The sequence below is a fragment of the Carcharodon carcharias genome, chromosome 8 (genome assembly GCF_017639515.1).
Source record: "Carcharodon carcharias isolate sCarCar2 chromosome 8, sCarCar2.pri, whole genome shotgun sequence".
Lineage (NCBI taxonomy): Eukaryota > Metazoa > Chordata > Chondrichthyes > Lamniformes > Lamnidae > Carcharodon > Carcharodon carcharias.
Genome location: NC_054474.1, coordinates 35,146,839 through 35,173,753, shown reverse-complemented (window position 1 = coordinate 35,173,753; position 26,915 = coordinate 35,146,839). Strand labels below are relative to the sequence as shown.

The following is a 26,915-nucleotide window of genomic DNA, read 5'->3' as shown; positions in this document are numbered from 1 at the left end:
AGGAATCGCCGCCAGAGTCTCCCCCACATCCTGCTGAACATCCAGCATCAGCTGCCTAACAGATGACTCCAGAGGCTCATCATCTACCTTTGGTTCAGCATGGTTTTGGTCTCCAGCTGTCCTCAGACTGCCGGCACCCTGGGCGCTCTCTGCCTCCGCCTGCTCCTCTAGCGTTTGTGAAGCGCCTGCACCGTTATGCCCCAACATTCTAGCCGACGATCTAATGCCCACCGAGGAGTTGGTACCTGCACTGGTGCCTGGTTCAGAGAGGGGGTGTAACGTAGGTGCATCTAAAGCCCTGTGGTCCTTTGGTGTCAAGGGTGGAACTTCAGGGCCCTACGTTCCTGGACGAGCTGGCAATTCTAGGAGAGAATGACATGTCATTAGTTTAAGTCATCACAATGTCACTGTGCATGCCAGGCATCCTGGTGGCACAAGGGAGACCTGCACATGGTGCCATCGTCTTTCAATGATCATTGGAGACTCCAGGTTTGAGGCTCCCATTAATGCTGCGACTACATAAGAATGTTTGCACAATCCGACACTCTCACCTCTGTGCACTGCACTCTTAGCTTCGTCAGAGACCCCTGCCTCTCCACGACCGGCTGACTGAGGTGGATGGTGACACTCCAGCTCCAAAGCACCCATCCCATACCTCGTCAGAATGAGGAGGTTTGGGGGGCCTCCACCTGTCTTAGTTCTTTCATTGCATTGTGGTTTCTCTTCTCATGAAAGGAGAGAGGAGCATTGATTTGTCCACTGTCTACCTGCAGTGCCATTATAGCCTGGCGAACCATTCCTCCCCTAGGGCACATTGCTCATGGTGTCTTAAACTTACGTTTCCATGTGCAGCGTCTTGTGGCCCTCCTGCCTCGCTGGCACCGGCATTGGAGACAGCCTGCTGACTTTGCTGTCTTGTTGGCCTTGATGACCTTGGTGGTTGTCCTCTGGCCAGTGGAGTCTGTGCTGGTCCCACCTGGGAGGGAATGGCCAGTGCCACGACTGGCATATCTCCATTCATCGCAGCCTCATCAGATGCCATGCTCACTGGCAGAGAGGCGGAGGAGCTGCTGCCATCATCCAGAGTGCCCTGAAAGGAGCCCAAAGAGATAACAAGCAGGTTGTGTGCCAACGTGAGGTCGCTCTAGACTTCCCTGCTAGCCTCGCTATTGATGGATGGGCACCTAGCTGGGATACTGGATGCCTCATCCATCTCCTACACTGACAGTGACCAACTGAGGTCATTGCCTGTTTGAGGGCTTGCAGGTCCGAGCGCATCCCCAAGAATACCTGATTCTGTCTCTGGGGAAGCCTCTTCATGAGAGTCATCACTCACTCAATGGAGGAGGAAATGCATTCAGTCATGAGGGTCAACGCAGTGCTGATGCTCCACATGGACTCCTCCACAACTGAGACCATGGCACACATGCCCTTATAGGTCTCCACCAGATCCTCCTGCACATCCAGCATCTGTGGACGACTCTAGAGGCTCATCATCTACCTTTGGTTCAGCATGGTCCTGGTCTCCAGCAGTCCTCCGACTGCTGGCGCCCTGGACACTCTCTGTCTCCGCCTGCTCCTCAAGCGAGTGTTAAGTGCCCTCACCGCTGTGCACCAACACTCTAGCTGATGATCTAATGCCCACCGAGGTGCTGGTATCTGCGCTGGTGCCTGGTTTAGAGAGGGGGTGTGATCCAGGTGCATATAAAACCCTGTGGTCGTCTGGTGTCAAGGGCGGCTCTTCGGGTCCTGCGTTCAAGTGCAAACTGGAGAATCTATGGGAGAAAAACGATATGTCATTAGTTTAAGTAATCACACTGTCACTGGGCATGCCAGGCGGCCTGGTAAGACATTGCGGATCTGGATCATGGTGCCATCATCTTTCAATGATCAATGGGGACTCCAGGTTTGAGGCTCCCATCAATGATGAGACAACACAAAAATGTTTGCACAATCCGACACACTCACACCCGTGTACTTCACTCTTACCTTCGGCAGAGACCCCTGCCTCTCACTGAGGTGAATGGTGGCTCTCCAGCTCCAAGGCATCCACCTTGTACCTCATCAAAGTTAAGAGATTTGGGGGGCCTCCACCTATCCTTGATCTCTCGATGGTGTTGTGGCTCGTCTTCTCCTGAAAGGGCAGGGGAGCATGGATTAGTCCACTCTCAACCTGCGGCGCCATTGCAGTCTGGCCAACCCCACTGAGGAACACCTTGCTGGGCACATTCGAGTCATGGCCCTCGACTGCAAGGCACTCTGTCCAAACACTCAGGGCTCACCCCTTGGTCAGCTCTGGCATCATTGACAGTTGGCACTCAGACTCTAACACCCCTGAGCACCATGGGGGCACAGCCACACCTTAACACTTCTCCACACTGATACATGCCAACTTGGTGCTCACTTTTGCCAAGCGCAGCAGGTCATTGAGCCTTTTGTGGCACTGCACCCATGTTTGCCACACAACGTTCTGGCCGCTAACCTCCTCCCAGGTTTTTTTGGTCAGGCCTGGCGGCCTCCTCCTGCCATCCCTGGGTACGAAGGTGTCCCGCCTGACACCGACCTCCTCCACAAGGACCGCAAGGCACTCATCCAAGAAACGGGGTCCAAGTGCTCACCTGGCTTGCCTTCCTTACCCGATGTTTCCAGCCACTGCTGAGGCCATTGTTCCAATCTCCGGACTGACTCTAAAGACTCTACCCTGGCAGCCTTCAGGGAGCTGCCTTTGCCGGTTTTAAAGCACCTACCGGGTCGCCATTGGACCCAGTGCCCAACAGGCCCCACCCCCACCCGGCTTTTCCTGACCATTCAGAAGACGCATTTCACACAGGGCGGACCTTAACTGGCCATCCCGTGTGAAATCGCGTTTGCAACGCAACCGCAGCCAGGAGGGGATTCCACATCCGCTTCTGTTGCCACAGACTTGATGCGCGCGTCAAGCGTGAAATTCAGGCCCAGGAATCTGCGTTTCTCAACCATAAAGGGTTGAAACACAGCAGGAATCAAAAAAATTAAATAGAATGTTGAACTAGAGAATCAAAATAGTTGAATATAAGTCAGAGGCCCTCATGGTCAATCTGTACAATGCTCTGGTCAGACCACAGTTTGACTACTGCATCCAATTCTGTCGTCAAGCCATAAGGAAAACACTGTCAAGACAGTGCAAGAGCAACGTGATAGCTACTTGCACCTCGACATTAACAGAGGGGTGGGGAGGATGCGAGGGATTTTGGTAATCGGTGGAGAACCTGGCAAGCACTGCAACATGGAATCCCAGCTGAACATAATGGCAGGGCTTTCATTTTAGTAAATCACTGCAGACTCCCACATGACAGCCAGTGGCAGGAGGCTTTAGCCAGTGGCCATGGGAATGGAGACTAGTTGGCAGTCTGTATGGATTCAGGGAGTAGGCCTGAGGGATCAGGCTTTGATGGGGGATGGATGGAGAGAGAGGGAGGAGTCTAAGACATGGGGGCTGTGATCAGGAGTGCAGGGAGCAGTCTGAGAGATTGGTTCAGTGATCTGAGGATGAGAAGGTGGTGAGGGGAGTCTGAGACAACATGGCACAATTGGGATGGAGGGATACAAGTCTGAGAGATCAGCGTTGCCAGGGCTGGGTAGGCTTTCCTTGTGAGGCATGGGAGGGCACAGTGATGCGGGATCTATGGCAGGAGCACTCCTGCTCCCTGGGTCCACAAGGAACTTAAAACAGGTAAAGTTGTAAAATGTACCTTTGCCTCCTTTAGTTAGTTGGATCCTCCAGCTTTGTTTCTCCTCCCAGGCCGCAGACAAGTGCAGAACTACACTTATGGTGAGGCTAAGATAAGTCGTATGTTGATAAAATCATCAGACTTGAATTTTGCCACCTGCCTAGTCCAGTGCCTGGACTGGTGTTGTAAATATTACGACAGTCTGAAATGGGTCGGATTACTCATTTCTGCTATTTTAACTCCACCCACCAACCTGCTCCCACCTGTCGGATGGGGGATTAAAATTGAAACTCTAGATATAAGGGTCTTAGATGTTAAGAAAAACTAAGGGCACTTGACCTCTTCAATCAGGAAAGGAATTGTCTCAGAACACACAATTAGGTGACATATATGCCTGTTCTACAGAAGGATGGTGAGTCCACTCTGGCAAATTACTGCCTATTTGCTGAAGGTGAAAATTATCAGCGCTTTCCAATTAACCATGGAGGAGTGTATTTGGCTTCCCTGGGCTGGCCTTGATTCACAAGATTTCAAGATATTAATGGATGAAGAATACAATTTGGTCAATATTAGTTCACCCATACAGATGCACCCTAAAGTACCTCTATCATCAGATCTAATTGGGTCTTAAATGAATCCAGAGTTTTTCCTCCATCAGGAACTGAAAGTCTATCCCAAACATTGATCATTCGCTGAATGAAGAGCTTCTTGTTGTCAGTTCTAAAATTACCTTTTACTACTTTCAATCTTGTACCCTTTTGTTCTTCTCCCACTATTTAATCTAAAATACTGTTGCAGATTTACCCTTTCCATACCATTTGCTATTTTGTATAACTTTGTGGGAACCAAGAGACAATTCCTTTTCCAACTGAAGAAGTCAAGTTCCCCAAGTCTTTCCTTATATCCAAGATCTTTAGATCTAGGGCTTTGATGTTAACCCTCCACCCACAATCCGGAACCAAGATTACACTTACTAAGGTATACACCTAACAGTCTATAATTCTAAAAAATTATTGGCTACTATTTTGTAGAGTGCTGTAAAATTGAATGCAAAAGTCATGTGTGCATAAATGAATAAGCAAGTACATACCTAGTTTTATAAAGAAGTGCAGGCTCTGAAATGGTGCTTTGTACTGGTGTCTGAAACCAGAATAAACACAGGATTAATGACAATACAGAGCAGCATACTGCTGCTTTGTGGGGTAAAAGATGGCACTCTTAAGCCCTTTAAATATCCTAGAACTCTTCTGCATTGGCAACTTCAAGAAGCACTTTTTTAAAACTAATAACATTTGAATGCACTCAATGCTGTACTGGAGTGTTTTGAAGCAGTTCTATTTCCTGAAAGAGCTAGCACTAGCTGGCACCAAAATGTTGTGCACAATTTAATGTGCATCTATTGATCCTATTCCTGAGCAGGATGCCTGTACTTCTGAGGAGGAAGTGATTGCCTTAGTCTCCAGGTTTTTCTCTGGCCTTGTGCAGAGTGACTCATTTCAGCTCATCACAGAAAAGCACGTGTATACTGATATATACATTAAATTGGGATTGTACCAAGCTTAGACGAAAACAAAAGGCTTGGGGGACTAAAGCTTAAACAAAAGCTTGGGGGACAGCCATTCCCCGGTTCATTTCCCAGGGTAATGCCTTGACCAATCAGAGTTGATCTGCCTGGTTTGAATTTAAACAAAAGCTTGGCAGCTCTCTGCTCCCTGGTGCATTCTCCATGGCAATGCCTCTACCAATCAGAGTCCACCTTTCAACCAATTAGCACTCTCTGTTCATGCTGTATAAATTGTTGTTCCATTCATAATTGGTATTCTTGCAATTCTGTTCTGATGAGTGCAAAATGAAAAGTTTTGACATCATGTGTCTTTTCTCAGTAATATTTAAGTTCTGTACTACCAAACGACTAGATACTTTATCCTTTCTTGGTTAATTTGAGGTAGACTGGGCACTTTTCTGAAAGTTCCCATTAGTGAATTTCTCAACTATCACATCGAGGAAAGGAAGCTCGTTAGACTACTCCATTTCAAAGTGAATTTGAGCACAGGATGTAGCACATTAAGGTGTGTAAGAAAATTCTTACATGCAGCTGCAGGTTCAAATATGAATGGGCCTAAGACTGTCAATTTTGGACCTGAAATGTGTCCAGTCAACCGAAAATTAACCTGGAAGCGAAAAGTATCTCAAAACTTTGAGCAACAGGTTAAGCTACCCATTTCATGCTGCTGCTATGCCTTGGCAACATGAGTGGTGTTTTCCACTAATAAGATGCTGCCATCAAGTCAAAAAGACATTCTACCTTTCATACAAATGAGTCATGTGGTATATGAATTTCAGTGCCAGTGCAATGCCAGATTCCTAGGTAAGTACATCCCAATAACTAGCAAATCAAATAGAATGTCCCTTCAGCTATTCACAATAGGCAGATAACTGGCCATATTCATCCAACTCACGCTTGTAAAACTCAGAACATACTGTCTAACATTTGATGTCATTCCACGATTGAACAGCACATGCTGAACAATCTCGAGTGTGCTAAGAATTACACTAACAACCAATTTAAGATTATCAGGCAGGCTCGCAACGTAGCTCACTTATGCTTGATGGAAGCTACTTATATTCATATACAGGATTTGTCCTTTGCAGACAAAAGGAGTATGGCCAGACACTGCACCTTTTTTAAAACAATAGTATGAGTTTCAATAACTCCCCATTGCACTTCTATGGCAACGTCTCAACCAATTAGTTCTAACTTGCCAACTAATCAGCACCCCTTTTCTCATGCAGTATAAATTGTTGTTCACTTTGAAATTTGGCATTAATGCGTCTGTTCTGATGAGCACAGGATGAAAATCTTTAACAGAATATCCTTTTTTTCAGAGATGCTCAAGTTCTGTACTACTGCCAAGCAACAATTTTCCTTCTGCCAGTTTCACCCCTAAGATACCATAGGATTTGTACTACCTTCTCCATTAAAAGTCCAGGAGCAAGTTTGTAACAATATGAACAAGTAATCATCATGTAATTGAAATTCTCAAAGTAGCAGTTAGTAATAGAAATAAATATGGCTTCCAATCAAAAATACTCCATTATATTTCTGCTATTACTCATTCTCAGGTATCTATTATTCAAATTACCAAAACCCTTTGAATAGATTACAGCCTTGTAATTGTTTCCAGGTATCCATTATTTTTGATATTAACCACCTGAGCCTCTCCTGGGATTGCTCCCAAGTATCTATTGCTGTCTATATTATTTGCTTCTTTACAACTGACAAGTATTTATACAGACTATCATAGCAGCACTTACTGGATAGTCATGATCTAAAACTGATGACCCTCCAGGCTCACAATCAAATGCACTCTTTGGTTTAACTCGATAGCTGCAGGCCTCAGTTTTGTCGTTCGGACATAACCAGTTGCTTCTGATGAAAAATATTCAGATATTAGCAATAGATTTTGCAGATTTCATTTTCAGCTTTGAAGCATGTTTTGCATTGTTGTTGTCAGTACACTACAATGATTGCAAAGTGGTGCGCACCTAGACAACCCAACACAGTATGGTCTGTGACAATGATTTACTACAGGGCAAGTTGCCATTCTTGGTTAGACTAGAGGAAAAAGCAATATGAGATACTTCATGGAGCCTAGGTCTTTCCCAAAAGCAGGAAAATATCTTATTTTCCAGCCTAATGGAAACTATTAATTAGGTGAACAGGCAGGGGATTGGTTGGTGAAGTTTTAAGATCTTATTCCTCTAAATGGAGGCAGTAGTTTAAACCAGTACTGGCGAGATATAAGTATTGCATTAAATTTATAGCTTAACTATTTTATATTTATAGTTAAACTATTTAATATAACTATGGATAATGGCTAAATGATGTTTCTAAATTTAAAAAGTAATTGGTTAAAAAAAACACAATAAATATGGTAGGGTAGGTGAAGTAGCAATGGGAGCTGGTGAACATCAGCATGATCCACAGCAAGGATATCTGCAACAAGTGTATGGCATTGAGATAGAGGGTCAGCCATGATCAAATTGAATAGTGCAGCTGGCTCGAAAGGCTGAGTGACCTACTCCTGCTCCTATTTGCTATGTTTCTAGGTGTCTGCAGCTCAAGGAACTTTGGCTCAGAGTTGATGAGCTGGAGTCCGATCTGCAGAGGCTCTGATGAATTAGGGAGGGGGAGAGTTACATGAGCTTGTTGCAGGAGGCAGTTACACCCCTGAAGCTAGGTCCTTCTGATTCAGTCTGTGGTTAGGAACAGGAGGGAGTGACTGCAAGTAAGGCTGACAGAGGGACTCAAAAAGTAACAATGGAGAAGCATCAGCCCCTGCAAGTGTCCAACAGATTTGAGATTCTTGCAGCTTGTGTGAAGGAGAGCAGGGACTGCAGGGTGGGTGAGCATGGCACTATTATGAAGGGAAGTAGAGGGAGTAAAGGAGAAATGGAGGGAATAAAAGGGAATCTAGTTGTAGGAGATACTGGGCAGAATTTTTCATATGTCAGGCAGGCTGGGTAGGAGCGGGCGGGGGGCCAATTGCTCTGCGCCGCCATTTTACATGGGCAGACCAATTAAGGCTCACCCAACGTAAGACACGAGCAGTAGCAGGTAGGTAGGGGGAGGAGGGAGAGTCGGGGCCAGCACTCTTTCACGCACGTGCACGCGTAAGAGTGCTTCAATCTCCCTGAGACATGGAGCTGCCTCAGGGAGATTGAACGGATCTTAAAATAATTAAATAAATGATTAAAAAATTTATTTAAACATGTCCCCTCCTATGACTGTGCCATATGGGATGGGGCATGTTTTTATTTTTATGAAAACATATTTATTTATTTAATAAAAACTTTAGGAAACCTCATCCCACCCATGAATGAGGTTTCCTAAAAAACATTTATTTAATAAAAACTTTAGGAAACCTCATCCCACCCATGGATGAGGTTTCCTAAAAACCACGAAGGCTGCTTAAGGTTGGATAGGCAGCTTTAGCAAGTACAATAATTACTTTGTTAATGGCTTTAATAAGCCATTTACATTTTGGCGGGCATGCAGTCAACTCTGGCAAGCGCCCACCGAACAAAATACCGTGGGACTGTGCGATGACATCAAGATGCACGCCCGACGTCATTGCACATCATTTTACATATCAGCGTGTCGGGCCTGCCCCTGCATGTCGACTGAAAAATCCTGCCCATTATGATTAGGGAGATAGATACTGTTCTGTACAGTTGAGAGCGTGAGCCTCAAAGGCTATGTTGCCTGCCCAGTGCTCGGGTTAAGGACATCTCCTAGGGGCTGGCGAGGAACTTGGAGTGGGAGGGGAAGCATCCAGTTGTCATGGTGCATGTGGGCATTAATTACATCAGTAAGATAGGGGTTCTATTGAGGAAGTATTAGAAGCTAGAGCTAAATTAAAAAGCAGAATCACAAGCCACCAGAAAATTGGCATAGGGTAAATAAGATCAGAGATCTTGGCATGTAAAAGTGCAGCTGCCTTCAAACAGAAGCAATTTTCATTACTAGGATTTCCAAAGCCTGTTGGTTTTAGACATTTGAGGAAAAGGTTGGAACCTAATGGAGTTCTTTAGAAAGGTATGGTATCCTTTTGGAGAGGTCAGATACCCATTGAGATTGTTAAGAGTAGACATGAACATGCATAAAAAGTGGATAAACTCTGAAACTGTTAAGCTGTCAAATCATTTAAATCCCCAAGCCCTTTAATTTTTTTGAAAAAATATATCTGGCTTGCAGTAAAAAAAATGCTGCTTGCTATTTCACTGCTTGTTGACTTAAGGATTAATGTTTCTTAACTGCTTTCTACAACCTATCATTATCACAGTGGGGGGGGGGGGGGTTGCTGTATGTTCATAGTTTGATTGGCAGTTCCAAGCGGTTATGAAGAGATTAGCTATTTTGATGAAGGGCTATGAATACAAATGTTTATTTTTATTGGAATTAAGTACTTGAAGGAAATGTTTGTTTTCATAAGGGATTAAATACTTGAAGGATAAAGGCAAAGTACTGTGGATGCTGGAAATCTGAAACAAAAACAAAAAACTTCTGGAAAAACTCAGCAGGTCTGACAGCATCTGTGGAGAGAAAGACAGAATTAATGTTTTGAGCCAATATGACTCTTCTTCATTTGAAACTTTAACTCTATCTTTCTCTCCGCAGATGCTTTCAGGCCTGCTGAGTTTTTCCAAATACTTAAAGGAATTTAAATGTCATCAATGAGTGTTCTTTTAAATGTAGTGAAGTCTACAAAAGACACTTACAACTTTATTTTATTTCATCTCACCATGGCTCCTGATGTCTGCCCATGGTGATACTGGGTGAGTTGGCATGGAGGATGTAAGGACAAAAAGTGGTGGGTGGCAGGACATGAGTTAGCATGAGTTGTCACTAAGTTGGCAGAGGGTATATAAAGAGCCATGGGGATGAATGGTAGTGTCATGGGTTGGCATACGTTGGCAATATGTTGGCATAGGGGTTATAAAGGACTTATGGGATGAGTGGGGTGTCATGGATTGGCATGGGGGGTATGAGGGGCCACATGGGTGGCGAGAGATGCATAGGTTGGCATGGAGAGCATGAGTGGCCATGGGGGTGGGAATATGAGGTGGCATAAATTAGCATGGACGTGGCATGGGGACTGTATAGGTGGTGAAGACTGTGAGGGGCGCAGACTAGAGGGCTGTTTTTTGTTTTATTCTAACTAGGCCAAAGTCACAAAGCATCAAGGCCAGCCTTTTAAACAGCCCGTCTCAGCATTTAGCAGCCCCTTTGGTTTCCTCCGGAATTTTTCTGGGCAACACCTGCCAATAGCCGAAATGAAAATATGAACATTTCAGTCACTTTCTCTGAGTCAGTTTTGTGGCATTGGGGGCACAATTTTACAGTTGGCATGTGGGTGCACGCCTGACATGCCAGAACTTAAAATGATGCGTGGTATCATCAGGCGTGCATCCCAACGTCATCATGCTGCCTCGTGATATTCAGCAGGTGCGCGCCGGAGTCTGCTGCGCAACCGCTGTTAATTTAAAGGCCTATTAAGGCCATTAAGGAGCTAATTAACCTCAAATTTGTGCTGCCCATCCAACCTAACAGTTGGCAGGCAACGTAAACCGGCCTTTACGTTTTTTTTGGAAACCTCATTCACGAGCGGGATGAGGTTTACAAAAGCTAATACTGATTATATAAAAACTTTATTTTCAAAACTTTATTTTCAAAATAAAAACATGTCCCATCTCGTGTGACACAGTTACATGAGGGAACATGTTTCATTCAATTTTTACTGTCCTTTTTTTATTTTTAAAAGCGCACGCGCAAAAGAGCACTGGACCCGTCTCTCCCTCCTCTCCCCGCCTGCACAGGTAGTGCTCAGCGCTACTGCTCACAATCCATGCTGGGCGGGCCTTAATTGGCCTGCCCGCATGAAATTGCGGTGCGGAGCTGATCAGGGTAGAGGTCGGCTCCATGACTGCCCCTGCCCACTCCTGCTGAGCCCTCCCGACCAATATAAAATTCTGGCCTGGGAATTTTTCCAACTCTATGTTCCTAAGTCAAGAGCAAAAATTCAGCTCATAATAAAAGATCCACTGAGAAATAGTGATCATAATACAATTCAATTCCACATTAAGTTTTAAAATGACATACTCCAATAACTAAAAAAGAATCTTAAACTTAAATAGTTACATAGGTACAAGGGGAGAGCTGGCTAAGGTTGATTGGATAAATAAACTATAAGTTATGATGGTAAATAAACATTGGGAAACATTTAAAGAAGCAATTCAAAATATTCAACAAAAATACATTCCATTAAAATAACTCAGCAAGTGAGATCCATCAGTGGTTGATGAAGGTGATTAAGGATAGTATTAGATTAAGAGAAGGAGCTTAAGTAAACTTGAGAATTAGCAGTGTTTTAGAAAAAAGCAAAAAGCCAAAAAAGTTGATTAAAAAGGAAGATGATTGAATATGAGAATAAACTAGCCAGGAATATAAAAGCAGATTGTAAGAGCTTTTACAATTACATAAAAGGGAAGAGAGTAGCTAAAGTAAATGTTGGTCCCTTAGAAACAGAGACAAGACAAGTTATCATGGAGAATGAAGAAATAGTAGAGTCATTGAACAAATATTCTGTGTCTATCTTCACAATAGGAGACACAAGTTACACTCCATAAAGAGAGGGTAACCCTAGGGGTTTATCAGAGTGAGGAAATTAAGGTAATTAATTTCAGCAGATTAAAAAGTACTGGAGAAGAGCATGGGATTAAATCCTGCACATTCCAGGACCTAATGTCCTACTTCCTAGTGTTCTAAAAGAGGTAGCTGCAGAGAAAGTGGATGCACTGGCAACAATTTTCTAAAATTCTTTAGCTTCTGAATGGTCCCAGTGGACTGGAAGTTAGCTAATACAACACTGCTATCCAAGAAAGAAGAGAGAAAGAAAACTGGGAACTCAAGGCCAGTTAACCTGACAACAGTTATCGGCAAAGTGCTTGAATTGAGAAAGGCTTAACAATGCACTTAGAAAAGCATAGTATTAATACAGCAGGGCAACATGGTTTTACAAAAGGGGAAGTCTGTTAAATAAATTTATTAGAGATTTTTGGGGATGTAACTACTAGAGTAGATAAAGGGGAAACAATAGATATGAGGTAGAATATTAAACTTGGCAGGTGGGCGCGTGCCCGGCTCGCCTAAGTAAAATGACACACAATGACGTAGGGTCATTTAGCTACTCTATTCCTTTTTATGTAATTGTAAAAGCTCTTACCATCTGCTTTTATATTCCTGGCTAGCTTATTCCCATATTCAATCATCTTCCTTTTTAATCAACTTTTTTGGCTTTTTGCTTTTTTCTAAAACACTGCTAATTCTCAAGCTTACTTAAGCTCCTTCCCTTAATCTAATACTATCCTTAATCACCTTCATCAACCACTGATGGATCTCACTTGCTGAGTTATTTTTTTAATGGAATGTATTTTTGTTGAATATTTTGAATTGCTTCTTTAAATGTTTCCCAATGTTCATTTACCATCATAACTTATAGTTTATTTACCCAATCAACCTTAGACAGCTTTCCCCTTGTACCTATGTAACTGTTTAAGTTTAAGAATCTTTTTTGTGATTGGAGTATGTCATTTTAAAACTTAATGTGGAATTGAATTGTATTATGATCACTATTTCTCAGATGTCATCATGCAGTCATGTGATATTTTGTTTGGCAGGCGCACGCCAGAGTTGGCAGCATGCCTGCTGACAATTAAAAGGCCGGTTAAGGCCATTAAAAAGGTAATTCCATTCAAATTTATGCTGCCCATCCAACCTTATGGCTGGCGGGCAGATGAAAAGGGAATGTGGGGGATGAGGTTTCCTGAAGCAAATAAGATAAAATAAAAATTTTGCACTTGAGTTAAAAATATGTCCCAGCTCATTTGACAGAGTCACATGAGGGGACATGTTTTATGACGTTTTTATTTTCTTTATCTTTTTTTTATAAACAGCACTTCATCTCCCTGAGGCAACTCTGTGCCTCAGGGAGATTATGTAGCGTGCACTTACGCGCATGCACGAAGTTCGTGATCACCCTCCTACTCCCCGTTCACACAGCCAGCGCTGTGCGGGCCTTAATTGGCCCGCCAATGTGAAATCGTGGTGTGGTGCCAATCGCGGGTGGCGGTCGGCTTCCTGGCTGCCTCCGCCCACCCCCGCCAAGCCCACATGCCAAGGGCAAAATTCTGCCCATGGTATACTTGGATTTCCAAAAGGCAATCAATAAGGTGCCACACAAAAGGTTAATAAGCAAGATAACAACTCATGGAACTGGGGGTGATATATTAGCATGGATAGAGGATTAGTTAATGGGCAGGAATCAGAAGTAGGGTTAAAGGGACATTTTCAAGTTGGCTGGCTGTGACTAGTGGAGTGCAATAAGATCAGTGCTGGGGCTTCAGCTATTTGCAATCTATATTAATGATTTATGCAAAGAGACAGAGTGATGTATTTAAGTTTGCGAATGATACAAAGCTAGGTAGAAATGCAAGCTGGGAGGAGAACACAAAGAGACGTATCTGCATAGAGATATGGACAGGTTAAGTGGGAGGGCAACAAGATGGCAGATGGAGTATTATATGGGGAAGAGTGAGGTTATTCACTTTGGTTGTAAGAATAGAAAAATGGAATATTTTTAAAAATGCAAGAACCTTGTAAACGTTAATGTTTAGAAAGACTTGTATCTCTGAAGCCCAAGATCAGTTATGATCAAATTGAATGGCAGAGCAGGCTTTACAGGCCATGTGGTCTCCTCCTGATCCTTTCTCTTATATTCTTATGTCGTTTACCTTCTAGTAACAAGATGAAGAGGTGTAGTAGCAGAGGCCTGTTGGTTTTTAAGCAATGGTTTATAATCTACAAGCAGTGTGACTTACAAAATTAAGCTTAAAATTAATAACTAATGTTCTTGCTAGGGTAAAAATAGGTTTTCCATTAAAAGAGTAATTAGAGAACATGGGCATATGTCACAGTTGATTCAAGTACCTTTGGTTATGCAGACCTTAAATGAATTGGGTCATTTTAAATTAAATCTGTAACGAACGTGGTTCTTCAGTATAAAAATACTCCTGTGTGCTGGAAAAACTCAGTGGGTCTGGCAGCATCTGTGCAGAGCGAAACAGAGTTAGCATTTTGAGTCCAATATGACACTTCTCTGAAAAAGAGTCATATTGGACTCGAAACATTAACTCCGTTTCACCCTCTGAGCTATCTGTGGTCATCTAATACTGGCTTCTTGTTCAATTTTAATTGTTCCAACATTGGTGGCTGTGCCTTCAGTTTCCTAGGCGCCGAGCTCCGGAATAACCTTGCTACACTTCTCCGCGTCTGTCTCACTTTCCTCCTTTAAGACACTTTTTAAAACTTACCTCTTTGACCAAGCTTTTGAACACATGGGCTAACATCTCTTTATGTGACTCGGCATACTTTGTTTTACAATGCTCCTGTGAAGCGCCTTGGGATGTTTAGTTATGTTAAAGGTGCTAAAAACGAAATAAGCTGTGGTTGTTGTTATAACACTCGTGTGCAGGAAGATATTTCAAAGTGTTCTACATTAAGGAGGACTAAACTGAGTGAGAGTGTGAAAGGGAGGGTTAAAGGAACAAGTTTTGACAAGGTTTTTGAAAGGGACTCAGGTGTCAAGGTGGAGTGCAAAGGACAGTAGCATTGTAGTGTAATAGCAACCATTGGTGAAGTGAGGTATGCTGGTACAAAGGGATGACCAATATTTGAACAGTAACAGTTGCCTCAAGAGATGTAAGGCAGAAGGGATCACTAAAATAGGGTGGGGAAATGCATTGGAGGAATTTGAAAGTAAGAAGAGAATTTTTGCTTCAACTCAATTGGGCAGGTGTGGCTAATTGAACTTAGAGAGGTGAAGGGTGATGAGAATGTATAATTATGAAGACTGCAGCTAATTATAATTTATGGAGGATTGAGGCAAAGAGGTCAAATAGGAGTGTAAGAGAATTAAAGCCTCAGGGGTGAAAACACAAATTAAGTTTTCAATGGCAATGTGGAGAGATGGGACAGGGATAGCCAATGTTCTGGGGCTGGAAGCAGGTGATGGACCATATATGGGTTAGAGCATTTAACAGTGTACCTAGATACCCCACTTCCTGATCTAGCCTTGAGAAATTGGTAGAATCAATGTCAAAATAACAACTAAATTCACACAACGCCCAACACATTGCAAACCATAGGCCAGAATTTTGATGTTAGCATGCGGGGGCGGGCCCGACACGCTGATGCGTAAAACGATGTGAGATGACGTGGTTGTGCGCCGGAAGCTGCTGTGCGCCCGCTGAACTGTCAAAGGCCTCTTATGGCCATTAGGGAAGTAATTTAGGTAACTAACAGCACTGCCCATCCAATCTTAAGGTTGGCGGGCAGGTGAAGATCTCAAGTGGCCTTTGCATTTTTCAGGAAACCTCATCCACAGGCGGGATGAGGTTTCCTGAAGGTTTTCTAAAATTATTAATTCTTGCACAATTCAAAAACATGTCCCAGCTCATGTGACACTGTCACATGAGGGGACATGTCTAAGTAACTTTTAACTTTATTATTTATAAACTTTTTCTATGTCCTTAATCTCTCTGAGGCAGCCCCGACTCTCTCTCCTCCCCCTGCCCACACAGGTAACGCTGGGCACTACCGGCCATGCGTCACGCTGGGTGGGCCTTAATTGACCCGCCCATTTAAAATGGCAGCACGGGTGGCTCCATGCCTGCCCGTGCCCGCTCCCCACCGGCCTGCCCGACATGCAGAAAATTCTCCCCACAACCTTTCCTGACTTTAACATTTATTTTAATTTCTATTTTTTCCTTTTTTCTATTCATTAGTTCTAAGCAGCACACATCATCCTTACAGATGGCGCTGGAAGAGCAATAACTAATTCAGCAAGGCAGAAAGTCCAGCCCTTTCCCAGTTGCACTGAATCAAATCAAGTCTGAATCATTGAAAGCTTGATCTAGATTTTGTTCCTGGATTTTTTTTTTTTAAAAAAGCATCCCTTAAAAATGGCAGACTTTGTGCATGACCAATTGTTCACCAGCGAAAGTAAACCAAAAATTGGGCAAGGTATACAGGAGGCATGTGAGGAAAAACCTTTTTAGGCAGCGGGTGGTAATGACCTGAAACTCACTGCTTATGAGGATGGTGGAAGCGCAGGAAATGAACAATTTCAAAGGGAAATTGGACAGGGAGGGACTTGAGGTAGATAAACTTGCAGGGCTACAGGGATAGAGTTTGGGAATGGGACTGATTCATTGGTCTACAGAAAGTGGCATGGGCATAATGGGCTGAATGGCCTCCTTCTGTGATATATTGACTCCATGACGTTTTAAGTCTGCAAAAACCAATGTATATATGCAATTGAAATATTTTCCGGGAGAGGGCAGGTTAGTTCAGTTGGGTAAGTGTGCAGTGCAGAATAACGCCAATAATGTGGGTTCAACACCTCTACTAGCTGAGGCAATTCATGGGGCCTACCCTCTTGCCTTGCCCTACAGTAATGCAGCTGCCAAGCTACCTAGACATCTTGAATCCTCCTCACCTCTGATATCATGACAAAGCAGCTGAGAGATCTGGGGTGGCAGCATGTACCCCTCCTCCACTATAATTAAATTCCTTAGAATTGGTTTAGCTGGAAAGTGTGACCTTCAAAATCAACTAAACCTTGCAACAATGAGGAGTCCACCACTAAAACTATAATGATTTTTTTGGAACTTTTAAGTTAAAAAAGAACCCTGAAGCATATCCAAACTGAGCAGCTTCACTCCCATATTTACCATTTCCAGAAAGACCTTGCTTTCCCTACTCCAGGCAGTTTATTGATCCAAAATCTGGTCTAGACTGGCAAAGCCAATTCTATACATAATAACAGCAAGTATGCTGTTACATGCAGCTGAAACTATGATCAGCCACAGTTTTTCCATCTGAAAATTGACTAACATGTTAAGTTTCTTTAAAGGGGAAATGAATCATCTCACTGATGGTGCTCTTAACTGAACTTGTTTACATCTAGGAAAAAGGATAACACATTGACAGCACACTGGACTGAACATTGTAGGGTCAGAGTTGAAATTTGCAGCTCAGCTCAAAGACCATTGATTCTTATCCATGTTCTTTAGAATAATGAAACTAAATTATAAAGCTCTAGAGCTATTTCAACTTTAGGAATGTGTATGGACAAGGCATGCCATTTTCAGTTCCTAAGTCAAACCCCTCTAGTTAACTGAGTTCTTTTATATGTCAATGAACATGGGCAAGGACTGGACAAATGCATTGTCCCATCAACAAAATTAAGTCATTAAAAATTAGAAGGATTCAAAGTCAAGCATCACAACAAATCCACACACTACTTCCCCTTTCACTAACTGGAAGGAACATTTACTCTCCTCAAATGCATTTACCTACTTCCCCATCCGATGCTAAGGTTGACACTTCAGTTATAAATGTTAAAAATGCTACCTATCTGAGTAGCTGCAGCAGATGATAATCTTACGCTCTCTCACACCCACCTGCCCAACACCACCATTATGGTGCAGAAATTTATGGGGCTGAATTTTCCAGGGGAAGTGGGGGGAAGCGGCGACACATTGCTCACACCCACCCCCCCACACCCCCTCCCATTACAAAAGCCAGTTTGAAATCAAACAACTTTAAAAAAGCCGCCCTGCAGCAAAATAATGCTCCGGGGGCAACCTAAACAAGCAGATTTGAATGAAGTCCCGCTTCGAGAGCTGGCAAATCAAATTGGCTGGCAGTTCTAGCCATGCCAGCAGTGCCCGGACTCAGTAATGGGCACTACTGGGACTGTGAGTAGGCCCCAGGAAAAAGCGCAATAGATTCTGGACTAAGCTAAGTCCTGGGCTTTTAGGGCACGAAGGGACCTGACACCCTAGGGAGGGGGTGTGGGGGACATGCTTTGGAGGCTAGGTGGGGAAGCACTCTGGGGCAGGTGTCATTTTTGGAGGTTGCCCCCCTCCATATGCACAGGGCTCCCTTCGAAGAACTTACCCCACGATCCCCCACCCCCCTTCCTGCCTGCCTTTTAACCAGTTGTGTTTAAAAAAACAGAGTTGTAACACTTGCCTGCCTTCCCATGCCAGCTGTATTATGGTGTGGGCAGCATAGTATTTGGGTCAATTGGCTCAAATGCCTATTAATTATTTTTTTAAAAAATGGCAGGCAGGTTGCTGACTTCCGTTGCCTACTGTTTCATGGGAATCATGTCGGGGGTGGAAGGGAAGGCAGTGGGTTAGCCACCCATTATATTTTGCATGCCCCCCCACACGCCCCCCCGCCCCGCCCCACCAACCCCCCCCACCGCCCCCCCCCCCCCCGCCCCGCCCCCCAACACCACAACCAAAAACATGCCTAGTTGGGGCATAAAATTCAGACTATGAGATATATAAAATAGTGGTGGGAAGATATACCTCTCTGTGCTTGCTCTGTCACCCAATCAGTTTGTAATACCTAAAGTCCTATTGTTCGAAAAGTTCTTTAGTACAAGGGATACAAAACTTACTCTTCAACAGTAGCTTTGGTAGAAGAAAGAGATGGAGGATCTTTTGCTTTCAATGAATTGCAGGGTACTTCTGAAGGCTTTGAAGGCTGGCATTCACTTGGAGGGGCTTTGTAATTTTGGCAATTCCAACCAAGGGTATCACAAAGGTTGGCTGATAATGGGATGGAGCAATTTTTATCACTTTTGCTGCTGTGAGAAATGTTGGGATGTAGACATTGTGGTTGAGGGTTACAATTTTGCTTTTCACTATCAGAACTGCTGAGTGGTTCGGACAAAGGTAGCCATTTAATTGTGCAGTTGTCCTTTGTTGTTGAATTGTAGGGCAATGGTCCAATTAGTTGAGATCTTGTTCTATAATCTATGGCAGAACAGGAAAGGGGCTGCTGTTTTGTTGAATCGAGCTCCCACTTCTTCATCCTGGCATTAACAATAGAAGACATCCTATAATCTATAATAGAGAGGTAATAATATAATTAACAGCCTCAACAAGTTGCAAAATCTCCAAGTATTTCCACATTTTACACACAAAAATGTTAAAACATAAAAACTGCAAGCAATTATCAAAATGAACTAATCTAATAATTTGAAGATGAGCTGCTTTGAATTAAATTTACCTTCATTGCTTTAAATTAAATCTTCTTCCAAGGTAAATTGCACAATCATACAAACTTGATCACTTCATTTGTATGTGATGGTTAAAACACTTATTCTGTAATTGAGAGCTTCCAGATATTATGCCATCTATGGAGCATGAAGGACTATTTCCACAAGCAAGCCCATGCTTTTGAAGTACTGCAACCTGAGTTTCTATGCATAATAACCTGGTGGGTATTATATCTGACAGTAGAATACATCCCCTATGTTGCTAATAAGTTCTCTGACTATAACAGGAGATACCCTCTTGCCCTCTAGATCCCGTCAATATATGAACATTCAACAAGATAAAAGCAAAAAAACTGCGGATGCTGGAAATCCAAACAAAAATAAAAATAAAAATACCTGGTAAAACTCAGCAGGTCTGGCAGCATCTGCAAAGAGGAACACAGTTAACATTGAGAGTCCGTATGACTCTTCAACAGAACAGTTCTGTTGAAGAGTCATACGGACTCGCAACGTTAACTGTGTTCCTCTCCGCAGATGCTGCCAGACCTGCTGAGTTTTTCCAGGTATTTTTATGAACGTTCAACACTTTGACAAATTACATCTGCCAGACTACACTGTGTATCAAGTTTATTAATAATGAAGTTAAACAGAAGCAAGACCAAGCTCCAGCAGATTAAAATACTTCAGGTAATTCCACAGTGTTCCTTTCAAAACCATGAATGTCAGGGAACTGTTAACAATTCTCTGTTTAATGTAAACAATATGTGTCCTTGCGTGAATGCTTCTTGCCTCTACCCAAATGGCAACACAGTGAAACAGAGAACGGGTGAACTGGGAAACGCGCTAGATTATTCTTTTGTCAGTCAGGCTCTGACCGTGACATTGTCAATTAACACCAGCTCCAGACACCAAGGCTGAAATGCCTGGTGGAACAGACTCATATCCCCTTGGTGAGTCAGGAATAACAAATAACTCTGTGTCTTTACTGCAGCCTGGTATTCACATTTTTAAACAGTTACATCTTTCTGAATAGACACGTCATGAACATTACTCTGAAAACCCTGAATTCCCAGCTGAAATAGACAATTACTGTGTTAGCAATTTGAAACAACTGGGTAAAAGTATTTCCCTCTACCATAGATAGTGCTTGGCCATGCACAGCTTTCTGAAATGTAGCTAAAGAGATCAGAGAAGAAAAAGGAATTCAAAGGCATCTTATATAACTACAAAGCATAGAATGTATGTATTTCAAATGGCCATCCAGCACTCAAAACAATAATCAATTTACATTAATCACAGAAATAAAGCCCTCTAAAATTATTTACATAAAGTCTATTATGAAGAAAAACAACAGATGTCTGATCCATTGTAAACATCATAATAAAAGTGGCTGCTCTTCATTGTCAGTGATAAATGATGTCCCTTCAAGACGCGAGCAGAACAAGCTGGTTTGCTAACTATAATGATAGATTGCTTAACCTCTTTGCAAAGAGGTCAGAGGTCAAATTCCAGCTTTAGCTGACATTTGCACAAAGGTGTTCCCAAATCTATTAAACTTAGCTGAGGACACGAAAATAAAGGTAGGGGGAAATTTAAACAAAGAACAAAAACAGTACCTGGAATTTTAATATTGATTAGTATAAGTTTCCCCATCTTAACTATTATGTTATTCAATTTTGGGAGATATGACAATGAACCACGATTCTATCCTTACCCAATGGTCACGCATGCAATAGTAATCATGTGGGGCGGGGACTGCATATAATTTTTTCCCACTTTTTGAAATAAGTTCATAAATCAAGACTGACAGTGCATTCCAACTGAGCACACAAATAAATCACTGTGCTTCTGCATGATTTTTCAGATAGCATAATACAGCCAGCAATGTAGGCGAGATCTATACTAATCCTCCCGTAAAATCTAATCGGTATTTTCACATTTCAAAACATTCTAATAAAAACAACAATATAAAGGGGAAAAGATTATCCTGAAATAGTAATTTATCAAATGCATGAATGCCAGTCTAGGATTCCAGTAACAGAATATACACAGCATTTTTCTTGACATACACATAGATATATTACAAAATTAAGCTTTTCCAAGTCTTCCTGGTAACAGCTGCTAAAGGCTTTTTATATACAGTCTAACCTCTCTAGTACAAGCATTTATTGTTCTGAAACACCAGTTGTCCAGGAGTTTTTTGAGCAGACCCAAGTGACTTGTGGCATTGTTTTAGTCCTGTACTTTGGGAGCAGAAGCATGGCAGGTACAGTATTTGGATAAGTAAAAACATTTTTTATTACTGCTTTATAATGGTTTATCACTGTTTTATGTTGCAGATAAATACTTATCTATGGTGTTCACATACTTGTAGTTAGATGTGGTTAGGGGGAGGTGGTGTAATAGTGGTAATGTCACTGGCCTGATAATCCAAAGACCCAAGCTAATGCTCTGGGAACATGGATTCAATTGCCACCATGGCAGCTGATGAAATTTCAATTCAATTAATTGAAAAAAAAGCAGATTGAAATCTAGTCTCAGTAATGGCGACCATGGCCAGAATTTTCAGGTCGGCGAGCAGGGGAGGGGCCCACTCGCCAACGCATAAAATGATGTGCGGTGACATCGGGCAGGTGTCCCGACATCACCCCGCATCATTCAGATTTTCAGTTTGGCGGGTGCGCACCCAAGTCAGCTGCGCGCCCGCCGAACTGTCAAAGACCTATTAAAGCCATTTAAATATGAATTAAACTAATTAACTGAGCTGCCCATCCAACCAGACAGCCTTCGCAATTTTCATGGAACCTTATCCACGGGCAGGATGAGGTTTTGTGAAGGGTTTATAAATTAAATCAAATTTTTCATTAAAGTTCATTGACATGCCCCAGCTCACGTGACACTGTCAAATAAAGGGACATGTCTTTAATTTTTTTCTTTTCTTTATTTAAATTTTTAAAACTTAAACTAATCTCCCTGAGAGATTTCTGCGTTCTTACGCATGCATGTGCGAAAGAGCACAGGCCTCGACTTAGCCCGCAGAGGGAGCGCGCAGCGCTTCCAGGTGTGCGTCATGCTGGGCAGGCCTTAATTGGCCTGCCCATGTAAAATGGCGGCACAGACCCAATCAGGAGTGCCGATCGAGTCTGCGCCCGCCCACTCCACCCCACCCCTGGCCCCCCGACTTACACTGAATGTTTTAAAAGCCCTTTAGGTAAGGAAATCTGCTGCCAGTACCTGGTCTGGCTTACATGTACTCCCAGATCCACAGCAATGTGGCTGACTCTTAACTGCCCTCTGAAATGGCCTAGCAAGTCACTCAGTTCAAGAGCAATTAGAGACAGGCAACAAATGCTGGCCTTGCCAGCAATCTCACATCCTATCAAAGAACAAAAAAAATCTAAAGTAATTTTATAATCTAGAAAATTCCAAAATTCAGAAATGATTTGGTTCCAAGTATTCTGGACTGGCGGGGTCACATTGTACCATATATTTGTATTAGATATTAATTCCATGTAAATATGACAGAGTGAAATGCTGTTTACCTGCCTTCAGTACATTGTAATCGTTTTCAAACATTGATTTGTACCAAGTCTTTGGTCCTTCTTCAACTAAAACCTGAAATAGATGGTTAAATCATTATTTATCTGGATATTTTATCACATAGCTACATAAAACAGGAAAAATGTGTTCCCCAGTGTCCTACTTAGCATCTGCTAGATTATTAATCCATTACGATGTTTTACTAATTTAGTCACCAAAGAATGTGGTGCAGTGGTTTTATTTGTTACTTGCTCAGTAGGATCAAGGAACATGCTGAAAAAAATCTCATCCATTTACTAATAAAAGAGAATACAGTATTTGGAAAGGCCTGTATTTATCGCATCAAGCTTGTTGCTTCTAACAGAAGAAGTTCCATTTCTACTTTAGTCACTCCACAAAAACAGGACAAAATAATGAAAATACTTTGTCCACTGGATTCAAGTAGTTAATAAAGAAATAGAAGTTGTCTATTTTGTTTAAAAAGTTAAGTGAATCAAGGCAGTAATCCTATTGAGAGGAGCAGGTGACATTACAGATTTCTATAGTAAACCTTTGGTAGGTGATATGGTTGGATATAACCTTGTTGGTGATCAGGACTACTGTCAAGGCCATTCCCTGACTACATCTTTGTATTGCTTACCATTCGCATTTCCTCACTCACTTCCTGCTGTGACTTTTCTTCCTTTCTCTTTCAGCTTTTCCCCATGTTAATTGGGGTCACCACAATGCTGGTTGATCAGTCCTTCATATCAACCATCATTTTTGGATTTGGCTGGTGGTCTTACAGCCAGATGCCCTTTCAGCCCAACCCCACCCCCCACCCCAACCCCTACTCTGAGAGCTAAAATAAACAGAAGCTTCCAGAAGAGATGAGAAGACTAGGTTGTGAACATGTGTGTAAAAATCCTGTAACTGCTGAGATACTTTAAAGGACTGTAAATAAACCTGTAGTAGACTTAGAACTAATGTCATCTCTGCATTGCTTTGAGGTAAGTCAGATATACAAACATACTACAAACCAGCGAATACAGTTGGGTTCTTTTGTGGCCAACAAAGTCCTAGAATGGAACTTGAGCCTGAGGCCTTCTAGCTTAGAGACAGGTAAGCTACTCACTGAGCCACTCCAACCCCTTCCACTTCCTACTGTGATTTTTCTGAAAAAACCTCTCTCCCAATTCACTTACAACTACATTTTCAAATTTGCCATTGTGTAGCCTTGACTCTCCATTTACCTCACAATACCTCTGCAGACATCAGTTTGATTAATCACTCCCTCACTGAAACATTTTGTGTCCTTGTCCCCACAAAACCTCCACTATCTCACATTTTGGTTATTCCCCCCAAATGATCCCTATCCCCATCCTCTTTAATCCAGGATCTAGGATCACTCTGGAGAGCAAAGATAAACTCTGGCTTCTTTTCTCCACTACTAAGCATTCCTTAAACCTTCCTCCCTATTCCCCTCATCTCCAACAAGTGAGGAACTCATAGACTTCCTTGTCACCAAGATAGAAATCGGCCATTCAGCTATGCTTGCTGCTTTTCCCTTTCGTCTTGCCCCTACATAACTTTAATTAATTCACCTCAGCCACAAGAATCACCTGATGCTCCTCCTTCCACCTAACTAGCTGACAAACCTTTCTGGTCACCATGCGAGCTGAAATTGTAAATGGTTACCCCCTTTCAGCTACTGTCTCCCTTTCAAAATTATTTTCATCACCACACTCCGTCAAAAAAATCACCCACGACTAATCTGTACTTACAAACTTCTCTGCCCCAACTCCAGTCTCCTTTTCCTCATCAAAGTCCTTCAATATCTTTTCACATCCCAAATCTGTGCCTATCTTTCCCGTAGTATTTCAATATCTCTAATCTGGCTAAAATGATCTTATGCAAAGTTACAAATGTGTTGTGACTGTAACCATGGTGACTTATCCCTCCTTTCCTTCTTCAACCTTGTGCAAACTTCGAAATAGTAAATGACACTATCCTCGACAAACCCTATTCCTGCATTTTTCAGCTTGCTGGGACTGCCTCATTTGTTTCCACTTTTAGTTATCCGATTGTGGCCAGAGCATCTATATCAGTGGCTTCTGATCCTGTCCCATGCTATTACTGCCAGACTCCTCCAAGGATCTATCCATGGCTCCTGCTTTTCCTCATCCACGTGCTGTGGTTTTCCTAAATCATCCACAGACCTGTAGTCATCTTCTACTCATATGCTGACAAATCTCTACATCATAATGCTTGACCTTCCCACTGTGTTAGAAAATAGAGATAGTTTAAATAAGTTTATATTTGTATTTTTAGGTGTTAGGAATGAGTTTTAGCTTTGAAGTTTAAGCTTGATTTGTATTTCTGTATCTGTGTTTAGGAAGGTCAAATGGAGTTTTAGTTTCACTTTAAAAGGCTGCTTGCATTTCTAATGAGGAGTTTACGACCCCTATAAAGTAAAAGTAAACACACAAGAGTAGAAAGAATAGTGCTGTTGCCTACCAAGGGTGGGGGGTGGGGGGTGGGGGGCAGATGGCAGTTTCTTCCCACATACATACACACAGAACTAAAGAAACAGCTGTTTTAAGTTCATTTGAAGCCAGAACCCTACAGAGACCAGACACTGGGAGAGGGAACTGCAGATTTCCCAAAAGAACAAAAAGGTCCCAAGTGAAGAAAACCCTCAAAAATCCAGCAGAGCAGAAGAGGGGAAAGTCCAAAGGAGACCTTGTAGTCAAAGGAAGGACAGGAACGTGGGAAAAGGTCCTGTTAATTGAAGTTAAGAGTGAGGGGCAGAGAGAGAAAGGCATCAGATTTAAAGTGAGAACAGCTTGCAAGAAGGTTCAAAGAGACAACTGAACGTCTGTAATTCTTTGCTATGGGTATGTGAAGCAGTGGTGTACTGTTAAGGCTGAGTTGGTGAGAGCGAGTGCATGAAAGACAGTTTGAATGCATGTGGTGACCCAGGGAAGAGGAACATCAGAAGGAGAGTTCGAAACTCTGGAGGTGAACCCTTATGGAAGGTATCTGAAAGAAAGCATCAGTTTGGGAGAAGATTCCAAGGCTAGGTCTTAGCAAGTGGAGATTGGAAACCCTTGTGTAAAGGATGGAATTCAGTGAGACTGGTTGGCTCATGGTGTGATAAGCATCTGGGAGGAGTTGAGGAAAGATCCATAGCATCTGTTTGAGGTGGCATCTGTCACTTAGTTTCGGGATGTGGTGTGTCTGACCACAGAGTGCCATAGGTTTACGTGGACTGTATTTACTGTGAACCTTAAAGTATAAGATAGTTTTTGTAACTTGTGTTATCCTTACAAATCTGTATACATCTGTAAAGGTATAGCTGTTGGTGAAGGAGTATTGTAATATAATTCATCTTTTCTTGTTGAATAAATGTTTTATTCTTTTGTAAAAAAGTTCATCAGTTGACTCCTGTGACTCTGTTCAGTAGCTACTCGCCACATATTTACACAAACAAATAAAAGTTAGGATTTATCAAGCTGGGTTCCACTTTGGGATCAGGATTGTCCAGGGGTAACCCCAGCTGGGGGCAATAACAACTGCATCAGTACTGCTCAATTATTGGACTAATACCCAGCCTTGAATAAGCCACATTTTTCTATAGGTAAACATTGGTATCCACCATCTTCAGCTCCTGCCACAAACTCTATACCCTTTCCACTGACTCCGGTCTCCCCCCTGGATGTTGTCTCACACTGGATCAGATTTGGAATCCCATTTGAACCAGAACTGAATTTGTGACCCCCATAGCTTCACCATCATAAATACCATGAGCAATGGTCTTTATATCCGTGTACAAACACCATGGAAAACCTTTTGTCATATTAGTCAGTGATTAAATGCCCTTTAAGTTTGCCTAAATATATAACTGATAGAATCATAGAATAGTACAGCACAGAAGGAGGTCATGAGCCCATTAAATCAATGCTAGCTCTTTCAAAGAGCAATCCAG

General features: G+C 42.6%; 1 protein-coding gene across 1 annotated transcript in view; it reads right to left on the bottom strand.

Annotated features, from left to right (window-relative positions):
* Positions 1-26,915, bottom strand: part of LOC121280791 — a 137,432-nt gene that overhangs the window by 65,871 nt on the left and 44,646 nt on the right. The window contains exons 7-10 of the mRNA XM_041193003.1: positions 22,951-23,023; positions 18,806-19,253; positions 7,026-7,140; positions 4,801-4,850 (exon numbers count right to left, since the gene is read on the bottom strand). Of these exons, the coding sequence (XP_041048937.1) occupies positions 4,801-4,850; positions 7,026-7,140; positions 18,806-19,253; positions 22,951-23,023 (686 nt within the window). The remainder of the gene's footprint in view (positions 1-4,800; positions 4,851-7,025; positions 7,141-18,805; positions 19,254-22,950; positions 23,024-26,915) is intronic.